Consider the following 20,243-nt stretch of genomic DNA (forward strand, 5'->3'; position numbering starts at 1 on the left):
GTCTATAATGACTCTATCATATTGTACTCTCCCAAGTGCTTAGTACAGTGCTCTGCACACGGAGAGCACTCAGTGAATACCATAGGTTGATTGAAAACAGCCAGCAGTTGAGAGCTTCATTCACGCAGTGGTGTTCAAACTAAATCCAGGCTGCAGGAGAGCAGTAGGGGATAATGTGTCCCACTCATAAAATCAGTAATGGGGGATTCTTCTGAGGAATAATAGTTTCCCTGCTCCTGGCTTCCTGGCTGGGGTGGTATAGTTTCATTTTTTTGAAGTTTTTCCACCCTGTACCTTCACTCTTGGCAAGTGCCACTTTCTTATGGTTCCCCACTCTGTTTGGAGCACTGGAGGACAGTGAGCATTCAGAGTCCAGAAAATGTGCCGTCACTTGTAGCAAATGGACTGGCAGCGTCTGGAGTTGGTTTCACTCCAACAGGGCGGGTTTTGGCATGATGAAAGATGGCACATGGATTTGGAATCTGGATGCACCTCCTCTGCCAGGTCTTTCCTCAACCGAGTGGAAACTGATGGCAGTGGTGGTTTTGGGGTCAGACAGTTGCTGGGATCAGGGGATTCAAGATTGCGGCTGATTCCCGATCTACATCTCCAGTCCTGATCTCTCACATTTCTTCCTGCCTTCACGACATCTCTATTTGTGGATGGTTCACTGACACTTCAAATTAAACATGTCCAAGACTGAACCTCTTATCTTCCCACCCAAACCCTGTCCCCACTCTGTCTTTCCCATCACCATAGACAACACCACTATCCTCCATATCTCATAAACCCTGTAACCCCAGACTTATCTCTCTCATTCCACAAACATGTTCAGTCTGTCACCCAATCCTGCCGATTCTACCCTCAGAACATAGCAGTTTGGATGGAGAGGAGAGGGCAGATTTTAGCTAACATGCTGTCCAAGCACTTATCCCGTTATGCCTTGCTGACCTCCTGGCCTCCTCTCTCCTAACTTCAATCCATACTTCATTCTGCTACACAAATCATTTATCAACAAAAACATTCAGTCCTCGTGTCCCCATGCCTCAGGAACCTCCAGTGATTGCCCCTCCAACTCCCCATCAAACTGAAACTCTTTATCATTGGCTTTAAAGCACTCAGCTTGCCCCATCCTACCTCACTTCACAAATATCTTACTACAGCCCTGTCTGCACACTCCATTCCTCCATTGCCAGTTTACTCACTGTGCCCCGGTCTCGTCTCTCTCGCACCGACCCTTGTCCCAGGTCCTCCCCCTAGCCTGCAACTCCCCATCCACACACACTAGACCACCACTCTCTCCACCTTCAAAGCATTAGTAAGGTCACATCTTCTCCAAAAGGCCTTCCCCTATTAAGCCTTCTTTTTCCCAGCTTGCTTTCCCTTCTGTGTCATCTATTCTATTCAAGTGTCTGTGATTTTGGACACTTGATATTCTCCCCACCCCTACCCCACAGTACTTACGTACATATATTTAAAATGTGTATTATAAATTATTTCTTTATTCATACTAATTTCTTTTCCCCCTCTAGACCGGAAGCTCGTTTTGGGCAGAGAATGTGCCTGCTAATTTTGTTGTATTGTACTCTCCCAAGTACTCAGTTCAGTGCTCTACTTACATATTAAGTGCTCAATAAATACGATTGATTGACTGATCAGACCTTCCAAATCTGCATGCACATAGAAATGATAGCACTGGCCCTGAAGTCAGTCGGTCAATGACATGTCAATTTTTTTTTAATGGTATTTGTTTAGCGCTTGCTAGGGGCTGGGGTAGATGCAAGATAATCAGTCCGTGTCTCACATAGAACCCACAGTCTTAATCCCCATTTTGCAATTGAGGAAACTGAGGCAAAGAGAAGTGAGTGGTCATACAGCAGGCAAATGGCTGAACTGGGATTAGAACACAGGTCCTCTGACTCCCAGACTTGTGCTCTTTTTTTACTAGGCCATGCTGCTTCTCAAGAGCAGAGTGAGCACTCTCAGAAGCAGAGTGGCTTAGTGGAAAGAGCCTGGGCTTGGGAGTCAGGGGTCATGGGTTCTGATCCCACCTCTGCCACTTGTCAGCTGTGTGACTTTGGGCAAGTCACTTAACTTCTCTGTGCCTCAGTTCCCTCATCTGTAAAATGGGGATGAAGCCTGTGAGCCCATGTGGGACAACCTGATTATCTTGTATCTACCCCAGCGCTTAGAACAATGCTTGGCACATGGTAAGCGCTTAACAAATACTAGAGAAGAAGAAGAAGAGATTTACTGAGTACTGTACTCTTTGGGAGAGTCCAGTAGAGTTTCACAACTGCCATTTCTTAGATATATCCTGCTCTAATGCGCCTTCTGTTTTCCAGCTAACTTTCCCCTGGCTTTTGAAAGAAAATGGAAAAGCCTCTTCCAGATTCCCCCACAACACTTATTAAGTATCTGAGTCATCAATCAGTCAGTGCCATTTATCGAACTCTTACTGTGGGCAGAGCACCGTACTAAGTACTTGGGAGGAGAGTACAGTATAAAAGAGCTGGTAGATATGTTCCCTACCCACAAGGAATTTAGTTTAAAGATGGAGTCACGCGGATAAGTGCAGTGAGACTGATGTGAATATCAAGTGTTTAAAGGGTATAAATCCAACACAGATGGGCGGGGGGGTAGGGGGAGTGAGGGCTTAGTCGGTGAAGACTTCTGATTGTCTGACCTCCCGATGGTGCAAGGGAAAGAGCAATCAAGACACCTGGATTCTCACTGTGGTTCTGCCTGGAGCTGGCTAATGTGAATGAAAATTGCATATGCAGTGTGCTGTACTGATGTCCGCCCACCCCACCCTCTCCTTGCTTTCCATTGTTACTACGGGTAATGCAGGACGGTCTGATGAAGAATAACTCATGGAGATGAGATCTGGATGCACCCTTTTTCAGAGAGTTCTTTCCATGGGAATGGCAGCTGATGGAGGTGGTTTCACAGTCAAACCGTTATCTCCTCCTTTTGCTCAGTGAGTCTAACCACAGCAGTTGGCATGCGATTAACACAAATTTTCACTATCACTCGCCTCCTGTCCCTCCCTCTTCCTGCCGACACAGCACCTCAGATGTTCATCTTAGTGCCTCAGAGAGGAATCTTGATGATTTCTTGGTTGGAAGAGATCACTAAGCAGATAGTGAGCCGAGAGGGTGAACTTGTGTTTGGTGATGGTCGTAGAAATAGTAAGTGGTAAATCTGTGCAGAGCACTGTTAATAAGCACTGGGAAAAGTTATACAGGTGAGAAGTAGACATGGATCCTGTTCTTCGAGGGGCTCAATTTATAATAATAGTGGAATTTATTAAGCAGTTACTATGTGCCAAACACAGGTCTAAGCATTGGGGTAGATACAAAGTTGGACATAGTCCCTGTCCCAAATGGGGCTCACGATCTTAATCCCCATTTTACAGGTGAGGTAACTTCGGCACAGAACAGTGAAGTGATTTCCCCAAGGTCACACAGCAGATTTGTGGCAGAGCTGGCATTAGAACCCACGTCCTCTGACTCTCAGTCCCATGCTCTTTCCACTAGACCATGTGCTTCTCTTATGAATATAGGTTGGGGAGAGGGCTGGAGATGGACATGTTGGGAGCAGTGAAACAATAAAACATGAAAACAATGTAAGGGACAAGGTCAAATATGCACTGCACATAAAAACAAAAATCAGTAGGGAGTTGTGACTAGAGGAGCGGACAAGTTTGAGGATTAGGTGAAATGATTCCATTTATTGCGATGAAGTTGTTTTTGTCCGTCTGTCTCCCCTAATTAGGCAGGGATTGTCTCTATCTGTTGCCGAATTGTACATTCCAAGAGCTTCGTACAGTGCTCTGCACATAGTAAGCACTCAATAAATACGATTGAATGAATGAATGAATGGAAAGTCAGAAATCTGCATATACAATTATATGTATATGCAGAAACTCTTCATCAATTCTTCCCACCACTTCATCTCACTCGTCGCCCACTACAACCAGACCATGCACTTCACTTCTTCAACGCCAACCTACTTTCTGTATCTTGACCTCGTCTCTCTCCTGCTGACCCCTTGCTCAAGTCCTTCCTTCCGGAACTCCCTCCCCCTTCATATCCAACAGAATATCCCAGTCATCCATATTTTTGAGCACCTCCTAAAAGCAAGCAGCTTGGCCTAGTGGATACAGCATGGGCCTGAGTGTCAGAAGGGCCTGGGTTCTAATTGTGGCTCTGCCACTTGTCTGCTGTGTGACCTTGGATAAGTTCTGAAGTCCTCACTTCCCTCATCTGTAAAATGGGGGTTACGACGAGTCCATATGGGACATGGATTGGGTCCAATCTGATTAGCTTCTATCTATCCCAGCACTTAGTAGGGCTTAGCACATAGGGCTTAAATACCATTAAAAAATGCCCAAAACAGTTCTGAGTCTACCAAATGGGAGGGTCCTGAATTCCAGGGAGACTACAATAAGAGTTTCTGACCCAAGGACTTTACAGTCTAGTTGGGAGTCTTGGGTACTGTGTTGTCAGAGATGCATACTGGATGTTATCCTGCCTCCTATGACCTAGGTGTTAGTGAAGAAGTAATATGCATAAAGACAGTTGTTGGGTTGGCAATTTTATAGAAGACTCATGGGCAAGATTAATTATTACCACTGATTCCTCATGTGCTTGTGTGCTGTAAATCCTCCCCTTTCACAGGCAGGAGAAATGGCTTTTGTTTACCTGAAAAGAAAATAATGTCTTTTTAGACTTTGGACCAAAACCAAATTATTTCAAGAGTGCAGATAGCTAAAGAGGACCTCTTTGGACAGAAAATGTGAAGACAGTGTGGTTATTATTCAGTTTTACTCTATTGAACTTTATGCAAAGCACTATACTGCAAATATGGAATATTTGGAAAGTATATAAATTGAAGTCTAGAGGGGGAAACATTGAAATAAATTCAGATAGGGAAAATGGCAGGATATAAGGATAAGTTTTGTGACACTGAGGGTGAGATGAATAGTGTTTCAAAGAATCAGATGCAAGTGCATAGGCGACACAGAAGGGAGAGCAAGTAGGGGAAATGAGGGCTTGTTGTTGTTTTTTAAATATTTTTAATGGCTTTTTATTCATTCATTCATTCAATAGTACTTATTCAGTGCTATGTTCAGAGCACTGTACTAAGCGCTTGGAATGTACAATTCGGCAACAGATAGAGACAGTCCCTGCCCAATAATGGGCTTTTGTTAAGCACTTAATATATGTCAAACAACTAAGCACTGGGGAAGGGACAATAATAATCATTATTGTATTTGTTAAGCCTTTACTATGTGCCAAGCACTGATCTCAGTGCTGGGGGGGATACAAGGTGATCAGGTTGTCCCAAGTGGGTCTCACAGTCTTAATTCCCCTTTACAGGTGAGGTAACTGAGGCACAGGGAAGTTGTGACTTTCCCAAAGTCACCTGGCAGACAACTGGTGGAGTCGGGATTAGAACCCATGACCTCTGACTCCCAAGCCCGTGCTCTTTCCATTGAGCCACGCTGCTTTTTCTTACAAGTTACTTAGGTCGGACACAGTCCCTGTCTTGCATGGGACTCACAGTCCAAATACAATGGAGAACAGGTATCCCTATCACCATTTTACAATTGAGGAAACTGAGACATAGAGAAGCTAAGTGACTTGCCCAAGATCACAAAGTAAGCAGAGGCGGAATTAGAACCCAGGTCCTTCTTACTCCTAGGCCCCTGCTCTCTCCCCTAGGCCAAGATGCTTCTTGGGAAAGACCTCCTGGAGGTGTGATTTTAGAATGACGTGGGTAAGGGGTCGGGGTGAGATAGATGAAGTTGATGTCTGCCTACTTTATATAATAAATGTTCAAAGAATAGTGGGCAGTAAAATATCTTCCTTAAACTCAGAAGATGTAACAATCACTCATTCACTAGTGTTTATTGAGCACTCTGCTCAGAACACTGAACTGATCAGTCGGTGGTATTGAGCACTTCCTGTGTGCAGAGCACAGTGCTAAGCACTTGGGAAACTACAATAAAACAGAATTGGAAGACATCCCTGAGGTGATTACAATCTACAGAGAGATACAGATATTAAAAAGATTAGGGATGGGGAAATAGTAAGAGTATAAGAATATTTATGTAAGTATTGTAGGGCTGGGGTGAGGATTAATCAATGGTCAGTCAGAAAGTGCAGAGCACTGTATTAAGCATGTGAAAGAGAACAAGTTGATAGACGATACCTGCCCACAAGGAACTTACTGTCTATTTGGGGAGTATCATGGGGCTAAGGGGACTTAAACTGCCAAGTTCATAGCTGACACAGAGAGGAGGGCAGATAGGTTGAAGTAAAGGACTTAATCAGGGAAGGCCCCTTGACGGAGATGTGATTTTTAGAAAGGTTTTGAAGGTTGGGAGAGTGGTGGACTGCCAGATACGAAGGGAGAGGGCGTTTCGATCAATCAATTGTATTTCTTGAACGCTTACTGTGTGCAGAGCACTGTACTAAGCGATCGAAACTGTACAGTGTAACAGATTTGGTAGACGTGCTCCTCCCGCCAGAGGGAGAACATGGTCAAGGGGTCTGTGGTGGGATAGAGGAGAGCAAGTTGAGAGGCTGGTGTTAGAGAAGTGGAGTGTGAGAGTTGGATTGTAGTAAGAGATGAGCCAGATTAGGTTAGAAGCACCTGGGAGAGCACTTTAGGGGCTAGCGAACACTATCCGATATGATGGGTGGTCCTTCTGGGATAGGGAATCAAGCTGTCGATCCCGTCAATGGCCCAATCTCAGTTGAAGAAGCCTGGAGCCAAGATTACTGCCTCACCTGCCCTGAACTTCAGCTACTTAATATGCTCAGGTGCCATTCTCTTAATATATGCAAAATGAGTTGAAGTGTTGTTTAATCATGAGAATGTAAAAGTTTCAGAAGGAAAACGACAAGTCCAATCAATGTTATTAACTAAGAATATACGTAAAATACATTCATTTATCAGTTTTAATGAAATAGAAAATGCTTTACAATTTTCTGTCAATTTGAAAATATTTTTGTAGTTTTAAAACATGTCAAAGGTTAGAAATTTAAAATTGAATGTTATATTTATTTTCTAGAAACCTGCAAATATCCTGGTAATGGGAGAAGGCCCTGAAAGGGGAAGAGTTAAAATAGGTAGGTAAATATTTCTTAAGTAATTTGGATAGGTAGAAGTTTAAATGATTGTCAACGTTGTTTCTTCACTTAAATACTCTCCAGCTATTTACATCCCTTTCCAAAGAATAAGGACAGGGATTTAATTCTGATAGTAGTTGTGAGAAAGTGTAAGTGAGTTTCAGCAAATAAATTCCTGTTGGGTTCTGTTTTTTGTGTTTCTTAAAGATTTTAAAGTAGCTTAAATTCTAAAAATTGAGCAAATATGTTTTCTGGAGCTTCTTGCCCAATTTCTTGAAAATATTCAGCAGTAGCCTTAGATAATTGATAATGACTGTACATGATAATAAGATTGCTATATAACCTTATGATTAGAGCTCTTCAAACATTTTAGTAAAAATATAATTATTTATTTTATTTTACAGCTGACATGGGCTTTGCCAGACTATTCAATTCTCCCCTAAAACCTCTAGCAGATTTGGATCCAGTAGTGGTGACATTCTGGTATAGAGCTCCGGAGCTGTTGCTTGGTGCAAGGCATTACACAAAAGCCATTGGTAAGTTGTTATAAAATAGTTTGATTATTTGACTTTACCTAGAGAATAAAAAAATAAGTTAGGCAGCTACTGAAAGAAAGTGCAAGAACTGGGAGTCAGGAGACTTGGGTTCTAATTCCATCCCTGCCCCTGGCCTTAGTGTGTGACCTTGGGCACGTAAGTCATTTAAACTTTCTGTGCCTCAATTTCCATATATACATATATGGAAATTGAGATTAGGGCTCAATTTATATTTATAAATTTCAATTTATATATATATAGATTGTGGATGATGATTCTCTCTTTCCCTACCTCTGAGATTGTGAGCCCTAATCTCTGAGACAGAATCTGTGTCTAATCTGATTGTCCTGTATATACCTGAACACCTAATACATAGTAAGCGCTTCATCAATACCATCAATTGGAGAGTCAAACAAGTCAATTACACTAATGTAGGAAGGTCTACTAGAAATGACACCAGTAATTCTACGGAAAGAATAACAGTAACAAAAATTATATTATTTAATACAATTGTTTATTAAACTGGGATTTCAAAAGAGAAAGTCACTAAATTCAGTTTGTGTTCTAAGTTTGATAAATCTAAAAATTAAATATAGGATAGATGTGTATAGGCAATTAAAAAATGTAAGTAGAACGATTGAAGATACCATTCCAAGTTCTGTTGTTGAAACAAGTTGCTGAAATCATCCAGAAACAAAGAACTGTTGGAAAGCATTACTATTAATGTATTCACTCTTGTAAATTTATGAAAAAAATGGAAAAAAAAATATATCAAATTTAGCACAGATGCTTGATAATGTATGTCATCTTAATTCATAATTCAGTCATTTAGAAGCAGAAGAAAACTTGGCTTCGTTGATAGAGAATGGGCCTGGGAGTCAGAAGGTCATGGGTTTTAGGCCTGGCTCTGCCACTTGTCTGCTGTGTGGCCTTGGGCAAGTCACTTCACTTCTCCGTACCCTAGTTCTCTCATCTGTAAAATGGGGATTGAGACTATGAGCCTAACGTGGGACAGATAGCGTGTCCAACCCATTTGTCTTGTATCTACACCATTGCATAGAACAGTGCCTGGCACGTGGTAAACCCCCCTCCTACCTCACCTCGCTGCTGTCCTACTACCACCCACTTCACCAAATGCACACTTCATTCCTCTAATTGTAACCTTCTCAATGTACCTCGATCTTGTCTATCTTGCTGCTGAACTCTCACCCACATCCTACCTCTAGCTTGGAACACCCTCCCTCCTCATAACAGACAGATATTTGCTCTCCCCCACTTCCAAACCTTATTGAAGGTACATCTCCTCCAAGAAGCCTTCCTTGACTAAGCCCTCCTCTCCTTCCACTCCCATCTGCGCCGCTCTTATTTGCTCCTTCATTCATCTTCTCTCCCATTCCCACAGCACATTTGTATATATCTGTAATTTATTTATTTATATTAATGTCTGTCTCCCTGTCTAGACTGTGAGCTCGTTGTGGGCAGGAATGTGTCAGTTTGTTGAAACGCTCCCAAGTGCTTAGTACAGTGCTTTGCACACACGAAGCACTCACTAGATATGATTGAATGAATCATTTAAATTAACTCATTAATTAAGAAAACATGTAAGAAAATGTTAATTATGTAAAATTAAAAGAGGTATTAAACAAGCATTTTGAAAATTTTCAGTATGCTATAAAAATGTTTTACTTTATCTTTAAAGTAATGAAGTGGGTATCTTTGGTTTTAAGTCCGATAATAGATTCATGCAGAAAAACAGTGTCATTAATATTTGTATCTGTATCCTAAAGGAATTGTAGAGCAATATGGAGCTACAGAGTAGGAAAAACCAATATCACAAGAATAGATTACCTATGGGTTTTTGGGCTTTTCACCTTCAAAGTCTGGATTAGGGTCTTCATGCAGTAGACTTGAAATGAAAAGGGAACCGAGAGTGAGAAAGAGATAGAAAGGGAGGAAAGAGATTATGTGTGGGCGGGGGGGGAGGGGGAGGGGCGGGAGATAGTTTGGGAGGAGAAGGGTAGATTGGAAAAAGAGGAGAAAGGGAGAGGGATGACTCAGAGCCATTTTCTGCTGCCATCTTGTCACTTCATTTACATTCACCACCCCATCTCTAGGACACAAATGTTGATAAAATTAGCAGCAACAGCAGCTACCCTAATTCAACAGACCTTAGAAGTTTTGAGCAGGGCCAAAAACGTGTTATTCCAGCCATGCTGGAAATGCCACATCACCTGGCAAGAGACATTTAGTTGTGGCGGAAGCAGTGACTGCTTCCACCTTCAAAGAAGAGGAGGCTGGGCAGCTTCTCCTCCCCTACCCCTACCTGCTCTTGCTTCAAGGCCATTGGGGCTTCTGGATCTATTCCTGCCACTCTGGTCAAAGGCAGGACCAAGGGGCCAGTTTTGGTTGGGGTAAAAAACCTCAAATTGTGTTCATCCCATCCAGAAAAGAACATTTTATTAAATGAAGGTGCCTAGCTTTTTTCAGGATAAAGAGAAGCGAGGCCAAGCCTGACGTTCTTATCTTGTAAACTGAGGAAAAGACCGAAATTCAGTGACTTACTGGGTGCGGCATATTTGATCTTACTTGGTGAGCAGAATGTTTTATATAGTGAGTGGTAAGCAAGTACAGATTGTCACCTTAGAGATCTCTGTAAACTGAAAGTATCCCCACCAGTGTGTTGGGAAGGTCCATAATCATTTATTCAGAGGAACAGGTTGGGATGTGAGAGGGAAAAGTTGAAGGTGCTAGAGGGTTCAGATAGGAACTGTATAAATTCCTAGATGATGATTGTTTTTTATTTCAAAGATGGTGCTCCTATAATGAGATTGCCTCCATGCGCTCACTTTTACTTTGTCAGTGAAGGTATAGGTGGAGAACTTATAGAAATTCTTGCCATTTGGGTGAGCATTGCTCAGGTTAGGAAGGGAAATGTCCTACCTCTAGCAGGATGTGTGTTTGAGCTGTTTTTGCAGTAGCGGTGATGACCTGCACTGAGCCATTCACACCCGTAAGCCTGGTCTTCCTGTGCCCAGCAGCAAGGATTTTGCAGTGGCTGGTGGCTGCTTCTTAAGCGGTTTGATAATCTTCCCTTCCCCAGCCCCTCAGCACTTATGTACATATCCATTTATCATTAATTTTAATGTCTGTCTCCCCCTCTAATCTGTAAGCTTCTTGTGGGTAGAGATCATCTGTACCTACTCCTTTATATTGTGCTCTCCCAAGCACCTAGTGTAATAGAGCACATAGAAAGTGCTTAATAATTACTATTACAACTATCATTGGTTGATTGGTAGGGAGAACAGGTGCAGACGGGAGTCCCAGAACAGGATATCACAGAGACTTCAATAGCTATGAACACCACTGTGCTCTCACCCATTTGATAAACCGTATTTAAACACGAAACTCATATTAGCTTAGTGAGAGTTGGGAGGGTCTTTTTCCAAGTGATTATGAAAATCCCAATTTAAGAAAAAAAAATCAAAAGAGCAACAGTAACAGAACAGAAATGCACAGTGATTTTTTGCACCATTAGGCAGACCAGAACCAGAAAACAATGAGAGCATCAGAGCAGGGCATATGCAGATAATGGCAGTTATTTTCTGGGGCATCAAGGCCTCACCAGGCTTCTACCTCTGGGCAGATTCAAAGGTCTGATACTAGCAGATGCCTGCCTGCCTGACTACAGTGGCATTCCCAGTTCGGCGTGGCTCAGTGGAAAGAGACCGGGCTTGGGAGTCAGAGGTTGAGGGTTCTAATCCAGCTCCGCCACTTGTCAGCTGTGTGACTTGGGGCAAGTCACTTTACTTCTCTGGGCCTCAGTTCCCTCATGTGGAAAATGGGGATTAAATCTGCAAGCCCCACTTGGGACAACTGATCACCTTGTTATCCCCCCGGTGTTTAGAACAGTGCTTGGCAAATAGTAAGTGCTTAACAAATACCATTATTGTTATTATTATTAATAATAATAATTCAGCTGCTGCATCACTGAGGAAGGACTTCTCTCCAAAACACAGATCTCCAGATACCATCCCGGTTATCCAACCTTCATCAGACTGTACAGCGTCACACCCAGGGCTCGGCTATCAGCTCCACCCCCGGCCAGTGCATTAGCAATGAGCCACCCTGTACTTTCTGGGTGATGAAATGTCTTAGTTACACAGTGTCCTGATTAGTAGGGGCACAATAAGGACTTGGTACTTATAGATAGTGAAGGAGCACAGTGGAAAAAGTTAAAAACTCTCATTTTGCACTACCCTATCCAAGAAACCAGGAGGTGGGAAAACCCTGATTCCCCAGAAGTTCATCTTTTTCATTTGGGCCAGTAGAAGGATACATAACAAGACATGGCTTACTCACCACCTCATGCCTGGATACAATTTGTGTATTTTCTGAATGAGACTCTCCCTTCTGGGGAACAAAATATTGGTGACCACAAGGGGCTCAGTAATGGACACACCAGTTGCAACCAGTAAAAGCGTGGAAAAGGAAAAATGAATTTCCAATATGTGGAGACCCAAATTCTTCTACATCAGTAAATGGAAGCAGAAGCAGTATGGCCTAGTGGAAAGAGCACACACCTGGGCCTCGGCCTCAACCACTTGCCTGGTGCGTGATTTTGGGCAAGTAATGTAACTGCTGTACCTCAGTTTCCCCAGCTGTAGATTGAAGATTCAGTTCCTGTTTTCCCTCCTACTTTCATTCAGTCATATTTATTGAGCACTTACTGTGTGCAGAGCACTGTAATAAACACTTGGAAAGTACAATTCAGCAATAGAGACAATCCCTGCCTACACTGGGCATACAGTCTAGAAAGGGGAGACCAACATCAAAACAAATAAACAGACATCAATAAAAATAAATAGAATTATAGATATATGCACATCAAAACAAGTAAACAGGCAGTGTGGCGGCCTGTGAACCCCATAAGGGACAGGGATTGTGTCCAACCTGATTAACTTGTATCTACCTCAACATTTAGAACAGTGCCGACACATAGTAAGCACTTAAAACTTGTTTTTAAAACAAAATTTCTACAGAATACTCAGGACATGTTTCCCCGCTCCTCAAGAACCTCCGGTGGTTGCCCATCCGCCTCCGCATCTAACAAAAACTCCTCACCACTGGCTTTAAAGCAGTCATCACCTTTCTCCCTCCTACATCACCTCATTACTCTCCTACCACAGCCCAGCCCACACACTTCGCTCTGGAGAAGCAGCGTGGCTCAGTGGAAAGAGCACGGGCTTTGGAGTCAGGGCTCATGAGTTCGAATCCCAGCTCTGCCACTTGTCGGCTGTGTGACTGTGGGCAAGTCACTTCACTTCTCTGCGCCTCAGTTCCCTCATCTGTAAAATGGGGATTAAGACTGTGAGCCCCACGTGGGACAACCTGATTCCCCTATGTCTACCCCAGCGCTTAGAACAGTGCTCGGCACATAGTAAGCGCTTAACAAATACCAACATTATTATTATTATTATTATTAATGCCAACCTACTCACTGTACCTCGCTCTCATCTATCCCGCCACTGACCTCTCGCCCACTTCCTGCCTCTGTCCTGGGCGCCCTCCCTCCTCATATCTGACAGACAATTACTCTATCCCTTAAAGCCTTATGGAGGACTTCCCTGATTAAGCCCTCTTTTCCATTTCTTCAACTCCGTCCTGCATTGCTCTGATTTACTCCCTTTATTCATCCCCCCACCTTACGTTCCCACAGCACTTATGTACGTATCTGTAATTTATTCATTTATATTAATGTCTGCCTCTCCCTCTAGACTGTAAGCTCATTGTGGGCAGGGAATGTGTCTGTTATATTGTTCTATTGTAGTTTCCCAAGTGCTTAGTCCAGTGCTCTACGCACAGAGAGGTCCAATAAGTACAACTGACTTAAATGCCATAAAAATGGTATTTATTGAGCACTTGCTGTGTGCAGAGCACTGTAATAAGTGCTTGGGAAAGTACAATGCAGAGCTGATAGACACAATCTCTGACCACATGGAGCTTACAGTCTACCTGGGGGTACAGATGTTAAAATAGATCATGGATAGGGAAAATAGTAAGAATATAAGAATACTTGCATAAATGCTGTGGGTCTGGAGTGAGTAGCAGACTGCTTAAGGGCTACAAAGTACGCAGTCGACACAGAGGGGAAGGTGGATAGAGGAAACAATAGTCTGGAAATGCCTCCGGGAGGACATGTGATTTGGGGAGGGTTTTGAAGGTGGGATGGAATGGCAGACTGTCAGATATGAAGGGAGAGAGAGTACCAGGCCAATGGGAGACCACAGGCTAGGAGTTGGTGGCAGGATATCTCCCTCTAGACTGTAAACCTCTTGTGAGCTATATAATTCTGCTCTTAATATATTGCTTTGTACACAATAAGTACTTAATAGATATGACTGATTGACAGATGAGATTGAGGGACAGAGAAAGGTTGTGTCAGGGGAGCGGAATGTGAAGGTTGGGTTGTAGTAGGCAATAAGCTTCTAAGCGCTTAGTACAGTGCTCCACACACAGAAAGTGCTCAATAAATACGATTGAATGGATGAATGAATGAATGAATGAATGAATAAGTGAAACTATGTAGGAGGGGTAGAGCTGGCTACATATTAGCTGGGAAGCCTGGGTAAGTTAGAGAAATGGCAGTAGGAATATGGAAAGAGTATGGCCCTGGGAGTCAGAGTACTTGGGTTCTAATCCTGGTTCTGGATTCTGCCACTTGCCTGATGTGTGATCTTAGGCACTCATTTAATTGTCCTATCCCTCCGTTTTTTTCAAATGTAAAATGGGGATTAAATGCCTGTTCTCCAGCTCCCTCAAGACTGTGAGTCCCAAGTGGGACAGTTATAATAATAGTAATAATAATGATGGTATTTGTTAAGTGCTTACCATGTGCCAAGCACTGTTCTAGGCTCTGGGGTAGATACGAGCTAATCAGATTGTCCCACGTGGGGCTCTCAGTCTTAATCCCCATTTTATAGATGAGGTAACTGGGGTGCAGAGAAGTTAAATGACTTGCCCAAAGTCACACAGCTGATGTGGTAGAGCTGGGATTAGAACCCACGACCTCTGACTCCCATGCTCTTTCCACTAAGCCATGTTGCTTCTCATGTTATATTGTATCTATACCATATTGTATATATATATTATACATTGTGTGTATTGTATGTATGTATGTATATTGTACATGTACATTGTTCAGTTATATTGTATCTATGCCAGTGTTTAGTACAACGCTTGGCACAAAGGAAACAACTAAGGGGAATTTTACTTCCCCAGCAGCCAACCCCACTGCTTTCCTGAACTAAGAACATGGAAATCAAGAGAAAAAAAATGGACAGAGAGAGGATCATAGATGGTAAACCCACCATAGGTTTTTAGAAGGAAAAGTTACCTAAGTTAGATTGGATTGTTGAAGACCACCAATTCCCCAGACAACCTTTAGTCGAGGAGAAAGCAGAGATTTAGCACTGGACTAGAAGGGCCCCTGTTCTCTCCTAGCATGGCATTTCTTATATTTTTATGTAATAATACACTTCTTCCAGTAAGAATTTTGTAACTTTTTACCCACCAGCCTATCCTTGAAAAGCCAAGTCTTGGTACATTTTGATTGAACAGATGTAATAATAATGATAATAATAGAGGTGATATTTATTAAGCACTCACTACATGTCAGACACTGTGCTAAGTGCTTGGGGAAATCCAAGACAGCCAGGTTGGGCATTAGCCCTGTCTCACATGAGGTCCAAGTAGAACAGGTATTGAACCTCCATTTTACAGATGAGGATACCGAGGCCCAGAGAAGCCAAGTGACTTGCACGCAGATGGTCCAACAGAGATTAGAATCCAGGTCCTATGATTGCCAGACCCATGGTCTTTCCAATAGGCCACACTTCCCTAGTTAGCTCCTTCAACTATCTGGAAAATAGTTATCCAGATAGTTATCCAGATAGTTAAATCAGAAAGGGAGACAAGAATGCTAGAAAGCTCATAACATGAGGATAATAGCAAATCGTGTTGTTTCTTGAAAATGAATGGGTAATTTAAGCCTGGGAGCCATTCATAACCAAATTAATGAGCTGTGGCACGGAGTTTGGCAAAATTGTTTTTACTAATCATCCTTATTTAGATCTTTCTCCAGTAATAGACACTGATCTTCAGAGTGTAAGCAGTTATTTGTTTTGGGGTTTTGTTTGTACAGTGTCTATTATAGTATTTCTCTAGGTAGGGTAGAGGCAGCTAATGAAAGGAATAGGCTAGTCTTTTGTGACTATAATCAGGTCTTCAACCCCTTCACTCCACTGAAACTGCACTCTCTAGTAGGTTATATTCTGTCCTAATTCTCCTTGCCCTCTCGGTTGCTTTCAATTTTGTGGACCACTCTTTTCTCCAAAGCTAACCTCCTGCCTTTACCTTGCTCTTGATCCTCCTGCCTCCACCCCCTCATTTACACTGCTTCCCCGGCTTGGAACTCCCTCCCTCAATCAATTGTACTTATTGAGTGCTTTGCTATGTGTACTAAGCACTTTGGAAGAGAGTAATATAACAGAGTACAATATTAACAGACATTAATATAAATTACGGATATGTATGTAAGCGCTCTGGGGCTGAGGATGGGATGAATAAAGGGTGCAAAACCAACAGCAAGGGAGTGGGAGAAGGGGAAATGAGGGCTTAGTCGGGGAAGGCCACTTGGAGATGTTCTTCTCTCCCCCAACCCCCCATAGTGATACAGGCTTCATTCAATGTATGTTTGGACTGCCATAATACACTGGCAAACGTCCATCAGAAGCCCCCAGCTAACAAGTACGTCTACAATGCCAGGCTTTCAGCCCAGCTACCAGGTCATGACTCATCAGCCAGAAGAAAGCAGCTCCCACTTCCTTCACCCCATCACCTCCTGACTTTAAAGGCTTTGCCAGCTTGCCAATTAGGCCTCATTTCCAGAGGATCTTGGGAAATGTAGGCCTGTGGGAAGCCAGCGGGTGCTGAAAGAGCATCTCTCCTCCAATCCTTTTGGCCTTATTCCTGATCCAGTAGGATCCTGAGTATTTGCACAGCCGGGTTCTGCCAACACATTCCCTAATCGTTAGAGTGGATGTTAATGAGGACACATCTCACCTGGTTTCTCAAGAACTGGTTTCTCAACTACTGCTGGGTTGAGTGGAATCATTGGGTTGACCCAGGACTGGTGTTTCATATGGTTTTATGGGAAACAGAAGGAAGGGGAGATTTGTGGGGTGATTGTGCCCCCCTCCAAAGCATCTGATGGCCAGCGCTGGGGGACCGGTCTGGAGAAGAGTGCAGAGGGGATCTGGGAATTGAGATATGGAACTTAGGTTTCACATAATTAAAAACGAACGACATGAGTGACAATAATCCATAGCTGGACAAAGTCTGAAGGAGTCAAAACTCTCTGTAGAGCTCTGGTCCCTCCCCATCTCCAACAGACTACACCCCTCTCCATGTTCAAAGCCTCCCGAAAGTCCAACCCCTCCAACATGCTTTCCGTGATTAATTCTACGCTCAATAATTTTCATTACTCTGTTAATATATAGTTTTATGTCTCTCTCCCCATTAGAGTATAAGTTCCTTGTGGACAGGGAATAAATCAATTGTGTTTATTGAGTGCTTACTAAGTGCAGAGCAGTGTGCTAAGCACTTGGGAGAGTACAATACAATACAATTAGCAGTCTCTTAAGTACCAAGTACCAGGTACTTAGTACAGTACACTGCATCATTTGGGTTCTTATTAAATGCTTCTATTCTTATTACTATAGAAGTAGGAGACATTTTCCTAGTCTCCCTTCCAGGGATGAGACTGCTGACATAGGTGATGGAAGGCTTTAAAGAAGTACAAGGGCGCAGCTCAGTTTACCGCGAATGGAAGGAACCATGAAAAGTTAAACTCAGAGCTGGAAGACTCCTCAAGTGATAATGATGATAATTATTATAATCATCATCATCATTATTATTATTATGACGATGCACTTATAATCTGTCAAAGCATTATGCTAAGTGCTGGTGTAGATACAAGAATTAGATGGGTCACTGATCGTTCAGTTCTGATTCAGCATAATAGTAATAATGGTATTTGTTAAGCACTTACTCTGTGCTAGGCACTGTACTAAGCACTGGGGTAGATACAAGGTAATCCGGTTGGACACAGTCCCTGTCCCACATGGGGCTCACAGTCTTTATTCCCATTTTACAGATGAGGGAACTGAGGCACACAGAAGTGAAGTGATTTGCCCAAGTTCACACAGCAGGCAAGTGGTGGAGCCAGGATTAGAACCCAGGTCCTTCTGACTCCCAGGCCCGGGCTCTTTTCACTAGCCTACCAGTATGTGAAAAATTAAACCATCTAGAATAGTTGGTAGAGAAGCAGCGTGGCTTAGTGGAAAGAGCACGAGCTTGGGAGTCAGAGGTCAGGGGTTCTAACCCCAGCTCCACCACTTATAAGCTGTGTGACTTCAGGCAAGTCACTTAACTTCTCCGGGCCTCAGTCACCTCGTCTGGAAAATGGGGATTAAGACTTTGAGCCCCACGTGGGACAACCTGATTATTTTGCATCTACCCTAGCACTTAGAACAGTGCTTGGCCATCATTATTATTAGTTCATTGTGGTATTTTGTCTACCCCAGTAGTTGAGAAAGTCTTCCTTAGGTCTAACTGAAATTCCCCCAAAATGAATTATAGTCTTCTTGTTTGGTTTCAATAAACGTGTGTGAGGTCCTCCCTCACTGTCAAAGGGGAATCCAGATTTGGCCTGGGGCTCCTGCAGCTGGCATTCAGTGGCTGTGGCAGCGAGACAGTCAGTCAATCAGTGATGTTTATTGAGCACTGACTGTGTGCAGAGCACTGTACCAAGTGTGTGGGAGAGTACATACTGCTGCCCATGTCGCATAATCACAATATACATTTAGGTTCCTTTCAAATAGGTAACATACACTTCCCTGCAATTTTTTTCTGTTGACCTCCCACTTCATGCCACCGCCTTCAGCTTTGGAGTAGCACAGGCAAGAACCAGGATCCAAGAGAGAAATGTCGTAGCTGCTCCCCTGTTTTCTTCTCACCTTCCCTCCCGAGTCCATTCTTTTAGTCCAGCTGACAGCCTCACCAGATGCCTCTGTGAGCCGACCCCTCCCAAGGCCAGGCCATTCCCACGGCCTGCTCCTGGTAGCCAAAAGATGTAATTTCTCTTTCTATTTGACCACAGTTATTAAGCCATCTTCCAGCTTTCTCTTTTCCAAGCTAAAACTTCCAGTTCTCTCTGGATATATTTTCTGTCCCTTTAATAATTTTTGCCACTGTTTTCTACATCTTCTCAAATTTCTCCTTATTCCTTTTACAGTTCCCTGGCCAGAATGGACACAACAGACTAATAAGGAAATGGCTTGTGTGGAATATAGTGGAAGAATTAGTTCCAAATTTTTACATTCATTTGTTGTTATACTCTTCTTAATTAATCAGAGTTCCTGTTCCAGGCTTGACTTGTGGAATAACAAGATTTTATTGCTGTCCCATATTTAACTTGATAACCTGGCCCCTAAAACTATTACGCTCGACTTGTATTAGCCGTTTCCATCTAGCTTTGTGATGTTTGTTCACTATCTTGCACTTATTGAATTTCATCTGATTTTTCAATCTGTCCATCGTCTGTCATTTTTCCATCTTTCCATTGTCTTATTTTAACTAGTTGTATCTCTCTTTTTAGCCATTATCTATAATATAAATAGAAAGCCATAAATGCATGTCCATTTCTTCTGTTAGATTGTAAACTCCTTGAGGGCAGGGATCATGTATTTTACTTTAATTCTTAGTACGGTGCTCTATGCACAGTAGGTATTGAATAAATAGTATTGATAAATGAAGAACACAATTTTAGTTCTTTGGAAATCAGTTTACTTTGCAGTCCTTGAGGGCAATAACTAGTGACATCAATGCAAATTACCATTTCAATCAACATTTCATTATTGCATACCCACAGGGTTCATAGCACTGTACTAGACTAAAATACAGAACAAATGGAAGTTTTTCAGAATAAAATCTTCAGAATCAGAATTAATGTTTATAGTTCAACCTTTAGGTTCGAGGAATTCATATAATTACATGTTCTGAGGCAGAGGGAAGATGGGATGGAATTCTTTTTCTGAAATATTGAAAATATATTTTGTTCTTTGGTGAAGTGAACTTTGTGCCAAGCATTTAATAATATTATTATACTTATAATACTTGTTAGGTATTGACTATGTGCCAAGCACTAGGGAGGATACAGAATAATCAGATCAGACACAGTTCCTGAACTACATGGAGATCAGAGCCTAAGAGTTGGGGAGAACAGGCAAAGACGAGGAACAAAGATACAACATGGTTAAGTGACTTGCCTACAGTCACACAGTTGACAAATGAAGCTGGGACTAGAACCCAGGTCTCGTGACTCTCAAGGTCCCGTCCCTTTTCCACTAAGCAATTTATTAGTTTTAGCTATTTAGAATATGTGCTTTATTTTTAATCATGAGGGCACTAGAGACCTTTGGCAATTTGTTATTGTTATTCCCCCTAC

At 42.6% G+C, this 20,243-nt stretch overlaps 1 protein-coding gene across 4 annotated transcripts in view; it reads left to right on the forward strand.

Moving 5' to 3' along the window:
• CDK19 (cyclin dependent kinase 19) overlaps positions 1 to 20,243 on the forward strand; it is a 258,620-nt gene that overhangs the window by 205,924 nt on the left and 32,453 nt on the right. For all 4 annotated transcript variants that reach the window (XR_003753661.2, XM_029047094.2, XM_029047095.2 and 1 more), the window contains 2 exons: positions 7,085 to 7,142; positions 7,547 to 7,678. Coding sequence is in view for 3 of the 4 variants with exons in the window: in XM_029047094.2 (XP_028902927.1) it covers positions 7,085 to 7,142; positions 7,547 to 7,678 (190 nt within the window). In the remaining variant the exon portion in view is untranslated. The remainder of the gene's footprint in view (positions 1 to 7,084; positions 7,143 to 7,546; positions 7,679 to 20,243) is intronic.

Source organism: Ornithorhynchus anatinus, chromosome 19 (genome assembly GCF_004115215.2).
Source record: "Ornithorhynchus anatinus isolate Pmale09 chromosome 19, mOrnAna1.pri.v4, whole genome shotgun sequence".
In the NCBI taxonomy this organism is placed as follows: domain Eukaryota; kingdom Metazoa; phylum Chordata; class Mammalia; order Monotremata; family Ornithorhynchidae; genus Ornithorhynchus; species Ornithorhynchus anatinus.